This window comes from Giraffa tippelskirchi, chromosome 3 (assembly GCF_054371585.1).
Source record: "Giraffa tippelskirchi isolate mGirTip1 chromosome 3, T2T-mGirTip1v1.2.pri, whole genome shotgun sequence".
In the NCBI taxonomy this organism is placed as follows: Eukaryota; Metazoa; Chordata; class Mammalia; order Artiodactyla; family Giraffidae; genus Giraffa; species Giraffa tippelskirchi.
This window is the reverse complement of record NC_137277.1, coordinates 20,470,990-20,479,310: the sequence shown is the minus strand read 5'-3', so window position 1 is coordinate 20,479,310 and position 8,321 is coordinate 20,470,990. Positions and strand designations below refer to the sequence as shown.

The following is an 8,321-nucleotide window of genomic DNA, read 5'->3' as shown; positions in this document are numbered from 1 at the left end:
GCCGGGGCGGGGGCCCAAGGACGGTTCCTGTGCGTAGGGGGCGCCACTTTACCCGTGGGGCCGAAGAGGGTATAGGAGGGTGTCGCCTCTCTAGGCTTCGGCTTTCCTCAGTATTCTGAGAGCTTCGTTGCCATAACAACTTCCAATCCTAGAGAGTCTACGGTGATGCTCTGGGAGTCTGAGTTGGGTAGCGACGCGGTGACCCAGGACCCTGGAGATAAACAGCCCCCCCTATTAATACCTTCCCGACCTTTGAGTATGTCCACAGCCTCCTCCTGCGAAAGGCAAGAAGAGACACTTTGAATCCAGTTTTCCTACTGTTCATCGGCCCCTGGAAGCCCTGCCCAACCAAGCCAGGGGAACGCAGGGCGTCTTCACACCGCGCCTTTCATCCCCTCTGGATCTCCAAGTACCAACTGGTTCATCACCCTAATGACGCTGACCCTTTTATGAGGCTGCTTTCATGTCAGCCGCCTGGGAGTGCCATCTCAGCATTAAGCCTAGGGAGGGTGGCACAGGGCCCCAGACCCTGTCTTGTAGTTTATAAGGCAGCTCGCGGGGTGAGGTCCCTGCTGCATAGTGTCTCCAATGCTCCCAACCCTCATATAAACTCCCTGCTCAGCACGCTTGTTTTGCCGAATGCAATCTGGACTGGGAACTCAGACAGGGCAAGCACACAGCTTAATTTTCGTAGCCCTTCACCCAGACCAACAATTTTTGTGGACCTGACTTAAAGTTGGGTTTCATGACGTTAAACTGAGGCGGGGGTGGGGGGGGAGGTTGAGGTTAAAATATTAAAGTTAACGGTTACCAAAGAAGAGGTCAAGGGAGTTTCTGAAGAATTTATTCCCCTTCTCCAGTAAAAGTCACTGCCGTTGTCCATGAGCTGCTTGCACGGTTCCTGCCTACCACAGTGCTGAGGGAGCTGAAACCACACCTGTCACTGGGTAGTGGAGGATGGAAGAGGCTCCACCGGGGTTGGAAGAGACAAGTCATTCCTCCAGCCAGTCATTCAACAGCTCTCTCCAAAGCTAGGTTGGGAAGGCACAGACTCGGGCTCTGCTTGCCAATGGCTCATGGTCTACAGTCTAATGCAGGAGGCCCACCTGTCCTTAACCACCTTCCTAATTTGTGTTCTCTGCATCTTAAACTCTCAACTTAGAGAATGGATACATGTATATGTATGGCTGTGTCACTTTGCTGTGTATCTGAAACTATCACAACATTGTTAATTGACTATACTCCAGTATAAAAAAAAAACCTCCCAATTTATCACTAAGTCTTGTTGATTATCTCATCAAATGTCTCACAAATCTACCTCCTTTCCACCCCAATTCAGATTCTTATCATTTTTTGGAAATCTTGGAATACTACCCTAGTCTCCTAACTAACCCCAAGTCTCATCTCTCTCCAATCTTCACTCTTTACCAGAGTGACCCGCTTAAAAGCAAAAACTGATCACATCACTTCGCTGGCATAAATCCTATCAATGGCTTTCCACTGCTGTTAGGATAGAGTTTTGAACTCTTTGGCCAAACACACAGGTCTTAGATTGGCTCCTTTCTGCTATCAATACTGAACGCAAATAAGTGTAGTTCCATTAAATGCCATGGATGTTGCCATATTTTCTTCACCCTTTCCTTCCACCCCTTTCAAACCTCAACACAGACCTGACCTCCTCCAGGAAGGTTCCACGGATAACGTGATGCCCACTGTCCCCAAGTTAAACACCCCTTGGCTGTGCTCCCACAGCACCTCTGTAATAGATCTTACCATGCTAGACTGTGATTGGGTTAGATGTCTAGCTCCTTTAGATGGTGACATTGTAATGGGCCGCAACCAGGTCTAATTCGCCTGCCTTTTCTCAGCACGTAGTCTTGTAATTGGTACAGAGTGGGCGCTCAGAAGACATCGGATGAATAAACGACTGAACAAACGAAGTGCTACTGTAGTAGCCTTTAGAGAAAGAACATTTGGGCATCTGAGACACCAGAACAGCACTCGGCGCGTCCCGGGAGCCTATAACCTGTGCCCTGGCGACCACCTAGCCAAGGTTCAGACCGTCATTTCCCCGCCGGCCTCTGCGGGCGCTGTGTCGCCGGCGCCCGCTCTCCGCAGCCGGAATTGGTCTTGCCGGGTGGAAGCTGCAGGGGCGGGACCAGACGGAGTCGGGACTGACGCAGAGGAGGATCCGAGTGTTTGCCGCGGTGCTGCCCCACCCCTGGTCCCCGGGAGCCTGGAGGGGCCCGGCTGGGCTGCTGCGAGGGCCCTAGGAGGTACGGGACTGGGAGGCCGGGGTCCCAGCGCTTTGGGGACGCTTTAGGTGGCAGGATTCTGATTCCCTCTGGGAGCCCTCTGGTGGGGAGAATGTGCAGGAGGCTCATGGCGGCAGCCTCTCTTGGGGTACCCCTTAATTGCGGGGCTCGCGGGAAGAGGGGATCTGTACTGGGAGTTACCTCTGGAGAAGTTTCTGTGTGAGATCCCTTTGGGAAGTTATCTCTGGGGGAATCCTTGTTTAGGACTTCTGGGAAACCTGTGTTTGGGGTGCTTTGAGATCTCTTGTGGTGTCTAGAGATTCCTGTGTCTAAGCCTTATCTGGGTGTGTCCAAGGGCAGCAAAATCTTTCTCCTTTCCAAAGCATTGTTTTCTTAGATTCCCTCCCTCCTTTGTTTCTTGTCTGATGTTCTTCATCCTAGCCATGGCCTTGACTGGGGATTAGAGGGAACGGATTGTCCAGATAAGCCTTTCTGGAAAGCAGAATGTTCTTCTTAATTGTTCACTCCCCAAGAAGAGTGATGTAAGACAGACCCACACAAAATAATATCTCTGGTTATTTCTCTACGGGATCAGGGTTAAAGAGAGGGAGCTGAGCCACACCTCCCTTCAGCAATGGGTCCTCTACATCCTGTACACAGAAAAGATCCTGGATAGTGGGTCCTTTAAGCCAGCTTTACTCTTCCCTCTTTGTGGCAACATTTACTGAGCACTTGCTCTGTGTCACTTACTGACCACGTACTGGGAATAAGACAAGTATGATACAGTTCACTGTCCGGTAGCAGACACAGTCACATCACAGACACTATAGCAGACATAGTACACCCTGCTGAGGGGAGCAGACAGCGCCGACTCCTCAAGGCTGTGCATTTGGTTCAGAACTTGGGCCCTCAGTTAAGGGAAGGCCCTGTGTTTTGATCCTGCCTCACCCAGTATGCTTCCATTCTTCAAGGCTGAAAGCTCAGCATGGGCAAGAGCTGCAAGGTGGTCGTGTGTGGCCAGGCTTCTGTGGGCAAGACTTCAATCCTGGAGCAGCTTCTGTACGGAAACCATGTAGTGGGTGAGTTGTTGGGGATGGGCTGTGGTGGAGGAAGTGGAAGTATGAAGAGAAGATTTGATCAAAACATGAAGAGGCTAAAAGTTTCTCCTGGTGGTGCTCCTGGGATCTGAACGATCCCAACCGTGCCTCACAGAAGAAATCTGGAAAGAGGAAACCCAGTATCGGAGAAGAATAGGAAGGAAAAGCTTGCAACTCACACTGTGCTTAGCGTGGTATCAGCATAAGATTAACTCTGTTCCCCAAATCATTCCAGTCCAGCCAGATTTGAAGTCTGACCCCGATCCTCAGCCCCCACATTCCTTTCTCCCCGTCTGGTTGGCCTGTTAAGATATACTCAGTCACGCAGGTTCCCAATCTCTTTTCTCCCTAGAAACAAGGTTGTTGTTTTTTTTAAGCTGTGCTGGGTCTTCGTTGCTGCATGGGGTTTTCTCTAGTTGCAGCGAAGGCAAGAGAGGGCTACTCTCTAGTTGCAGTGCATGGGCTTGTCATTGCAGTGGCTTCTCTTGTTACGGAGCATGGGTGCCAGGGCACATGGGCTTCAATAGTTGCGGTTCCTGGGCTGTAGAGCACAGGCTTAGTAATTGTGGCGCAGGGGCTTAGTTGCTTCAAGGCACGTGGCCTCTTCCCAGATCAGGGATTGAACTCAAATCTCCTGCATTGGCAGGTGAATTCTTTACCACTGAGCCACCAGGGAAGCCCAGAAACAAATTTTCTCCTCATTTTGTCCCAGGTTCTGAGATGATCGAGACACAGGAGGACATCTACGTGGGCTCCATTGAGACTGACCGGGGGGTCCGGGAGCAGGTGCGTTTCTACGACACCCGGGGACTCCGAGACGGGGCCGAGTTGCCCCGGCACTGCTTTTCCTGCACTGACGGCTATGTCCTGGTCTACAGCACGGACAGTCGGGAGTCCTTTCAGCGCGTGGAGCTGCTCAAGAAGGAGATTGACAAATCCAAGGACAAGAAGGAGGTGTGTGGGGGAACCCCAGTGGTGAGAGACAGTGGGCCCTGGGCTGGCTTTGGGAGGCCCGGAATGGCTCTGTCTTTCACTTATTTGCCAGGAGCTAGGTTTTGGAACTGGAGGGCGGGGATGGAGACCACTGCTGGGTGTCTTCACCACTAGAGGTGCCCACGTGTTAGGACAGCTCAGGCAAAGAGGCTGCTCGAGTTTAGGAGATCCCTGACCTAACACATGATGTCCCTACTAGTCTTTTTTAATAGTGGTTGTGTGCTCAGCTGTGAAGGCCCTTTTATTCTCAATCAGGCATCCTGGGAGTGCTTCCTCACCCGTTGACTTAGCCAGCAACTAACTGACTCCCAGTAATGATCAGGCGTGAATGACACAGGGCTTATAACAGAATTCCTAGAAGGGGTGCCAGATGGAGGCCCCGCCCACAGTTTCTAATGTAGGAAGAGATGAGACCTCAGCCGTTGAGACTTCTTCCCCTCCCCTAGGACTCCGAGGCGGAAGTGGTTGCTTTTTCCTCTCCTTCCTCTGTTCAGGTTCTGGCTTCCATCTGGCACCCCCTCTGGGGGTTCCGTGACAAGCCCGAGGTGGTCACTGGCCCTCATCCCCACCCCCAAGGTCCATGCTACAGCCACAGGCCTCTCCTGTGTTCCTCTTCCCCAGGTCACCATTGTGGTCCTCGGCAACAAGTGTGACCTGCAGGAGCAGCGGCGTGTAGACCCGGACGTGGCTCAGCACTGGGCCAAGTCGGAGAAGGTGAAGCTGTGGGAGGTGTCAGTGGCTGACCGCCGTTCACTGCTGGAGCCCTTCGTCTACCTGGCCAGCAAGATGACCCAGCCCCAGAGCAAGTCTGCCTTTCCCCTCAGCCGCAAGAACAAGGGCAGTGGCTCCTTGGATGGCTGAAGAGGTGCCTTCCCAGCCCTGGAAGATGGGTTGGGGGAAAGGGGGGTTTAGGTGAGCTTTCGTTCCCAGTCAAAGTGGGGAGCTCACCACTAGGCCAGGCAGCTGGGCTGTCCCAGGCTCAGGTCGCTTTTGCTCCCTCCCAGCTCTGGGAAATTCTGATAGTCTAGGTTAGTACCCCCAACCCCCCCAGCCCCCATCATATCTGCCCTGCGGTGACTGGGGTAGTTATGGGTCACTGTCCCTTTTACCTGCCAGGAGAGGAAGCAGAGCTCTATGCAGAAGTGCTGCATCTAGGGTCTAGTTCCCATCACAGGGACCTCCCACTTCCTGGTTTCCTGCCAGTATCTATTCTTTCTTTCTGTTACGCACACATACACACACACACACACACCCTGTTCAGGAAGCCTCTACGCACACACACACCCACAGCACCAGCCTGGATTCTAGAGAAAGGGCATCCAGACATCTGTGTGTAGATGTACACCCGTGTGTGTGCTGGTGTTTGGGTCACACACACACACTCACACACACTTACCACACCAGCCTGGCCTCTAGAGAAAGGGTGTCCACGTATCTGTGTATAGAGGTGCACATGTGCATGCTGGTGTTCAGGACACACACATACACACTCTCTCTCTTTCTCTCTCTCATGGCACCAGCCTGGACTCTAGAGAAAGGGCGTCCAGGCATCTGTGTGTGGATGTGCACATGTGTGTATGCTGGTGTTCCGGGCACCTCCTCATCCAACAGCCCAACCTCTCTCCTGTGCTCTCCCTGGCTGGAAGAAGCTAGCCTCCTGGAAGTGTCCTTTTCTGTTGTAACTCTTCCCCCAGCTTCCTCTTCCTGCTCAGGGAGCATTGGGTGAGGTGGAGTGGAACGCAGCTGGGCTGGGAGTCACCAGCTGGCTTTAGGGGCCTGCAAGGCCCTTCCCCTCTCGGGGCTTCACTTTTCTCATCTGTAAGATGATCTCGATTCTATCCTCTCTAGCCCTGTGGTTGGATACTGCCCGCCACTGCGACTGTCCCCTCAGCTTCTCCCTTTTCAAGGTGCTATGCCTACAGCCCCGGAGGCTGGGACATTGCTCCCCCCGACCACCAGGGGGCAGGAGCGCACTACTCGCTCTAGTTGCCAGAGCGGCCGCCCAGTGCCCAATCAGCGGACAGCCCAGGCCTGGGGACCGGTCTTTCCCGTTCCTGTGGTGGTTTTCAGCTGATCGCTGGACTTCTATTTATCAATTTCCTGTGTTTATATGCCTGCTGCCACGGTGGAGGCTGGGCAAGGTGCTCCTCTAGCGCTCCCTTCTTACCTCAGATGCCTGAGCAGAACAAGGCCAAACAGGAGCAGCTTCTCAGGAGCTGCCAGACCTGTCGGGGCTCAGAAGGGTGGTTACACTTCCAGCACGCTGTCAGGTGAGCTTGTAACCTGCAACCTCCCGTGCTCACCTGCTTCTGATGCACACACGTAGCACAGGTGAGACACTACAGCCAGATGACCTCCAATACATGCCCCTTCTCCCCAGGACGGGAGAGGCGAGCAGGGGCAGGTGGCCCAGCTGGGCGAGTGGAGTTTTAGGGCGTATACAGGCTTGAGCTTAAATTCATTTATTGATGTGTTGGACACAATAAAACCACAAGTGTTATCAAAAAGTTTCCCTCCCCTCCCCCTTTTTTCTTGTTCCCCCATTGGAAATAGCTTTTTAAAAAAAAGATAACAGGCGGATACTGGCGAAGTCCCATATCGTGGGGCAGTGGGTGGCAGTGCTGGGGTGGGAGGGGGGTGGTGGCAGTAATCTTGACAGCACAAAAATAGGTCTTGAGAGTGGATCCCAACACTCGGGTTCACAGCGAGGAGGGCTTGGGCTGCTAGCTGGGGGGAGAAAGCTGAATTGAGTGCTGGGGGCCGGTTTGAAGTGAGGAACTGGAGGGGAGCCCTGGGGGGTGGATTTGGTGTCGGGGGGCCCATAGTCTGAGGGAGACCAGGTGTCACCCCTCTTCCCCCTTGAGAGGTGGGGTTCAGGAAGAATCAATGAAAGGCTAAGAGGGGAGAAAAGATGTGGACTGGTCATTTCCTCTATTACAGACGGCCCAGCCAGAACATCACCATCACCTCACCCCATCCTGTCAGCAAGTGAAAACCCCAGAAGCTTGCGGCCTCAGCCGCCCCTTGGCTTTGCCCCACTTGTTGCTGCTCCCTCTCTCCCCTCCACAGTCCTCCACCATACCCTCGTCCAGGCAGCCTTGAACCCACTCCCACTGGAGACCCCCTCCATCATCACCAGTGATTCTCTGGGGAATCCAGTGAATGGGGAGGACCAACCCCCCACACACAGGGCATGGGAATAGAGGTCACTATCTTGTCCTCAGGCTAGGAGAAGGTCACATTCCTTGGGCCTCTGGCCACATGGCTATAGGTCTTGAGTTGGGGGGGATGAGAGCACCATGGGGCCGGGGCTAGGATTATTGCATAGATCTTTGGATTTTTCGGCTTGCTCCCTGTAAGTTAGGATGGGAAATGGAGGGGAGCCCAGGACTAGCCCTAGATGCCAGAGGCAGGGAGGGTGCAGATGGATGTCCGTGGGCCAGGGTGACATTAGTTGAGTCCCCAGTGCAGACTGAGGGCTGGGCAGCAGCTCTTAGCGTTAGCCCAGTTCTTCCTAGATTTGGCAGGACCCCCGAGGCTGTAAAAGGCATTCTCCTGTGGGATGGAGGGAACTGAGTTATCTCAGGGAGAGGGGTCGGGGCCGGTGGTGGGCAGGGGCAACTGCTGGGAAGTCAGCCCTGGGCTCCCCGGGAGGGCTAATAGGGGGCAAAGACGATGGGTCCTGTGGCAGGGCGAACGGCTCCCGCTGGGGTGCGAAACAGAGCTGGGCCCAGGATTGGAGCTGGGAAGAGGGTGGTGGCCGCTGTGGGGGCAGGCCGGAGGGCCAGGGGCCCTGGCAGGGCACAAATGGCTGCCGCCGCGGTGGGGAGCGGGCTGGGCAGGAAGCGGGCTGCCAGGGTCTTGGTGAGTTGCTTCTGCAAAGCCAGTTTAGACTGCAAAGAGAAAAGGGATGGACACAGTCTCTGACCCCAGGAAAATCCCCTCCCCTCCCTTGGCCCCATCCCTAGACCTTTTG

The 8,321-nt window shown here is 54.2% G+C and overlaps 2 protein-coding genes across 4 annotated transcripts in view; one reads left to right on the top strand and one right to left on the bottom strand.

Moving 5' to 3' along the window:
- The first annotated feature begins 2,154 nt into the window (after positions 1 to 2,154).
- Positions 2,155 to 6,852, top strand: NKIRAS2 (NFKB inhibitor interacting Ras like 2). Its single transcript, XM_081577662.1, has 4 exons — positions 2,155 to 2,276; positions 3,227 to 3,334; positions 4,065 to 4,306; positions 4,967 to 6,852. Exons 2-4 carry the CDS (start codon positions 3,241 to 3,243, stop codon positions 5,204 to 5,206), a joined length of 576 nt encoding a protein of 191 aa, XP_081433788.1. The 5' UTR covers positions 2,155 to 2,276; positions 3,227 to 3,240; the 3' UTR covers positions 5,207 to 6,852.
- Positions 6,792 to 8,321, bottom strand: part of ZNF385C (zinc finger protein 385C) — a 56,804-nt gene continuing 55,274 nt past the window's right edge. For all 3 annotated transcript variants that reach the window (XM_081577629.1, XM_081577628.1, XM_081577631.1), the window contains one exon: positions 6,792 to 8,238. In XM_081577629.1, coding sequence (XP_081433755.1) covers positions 8,002 to 8,238 — 237 coding nt within the window. In that variant the 3' untranslated portion in view covers positions 6,792 to 8,001. The remainder of the gene's footprint in view (positions 8,239 to 8,321) is intronic.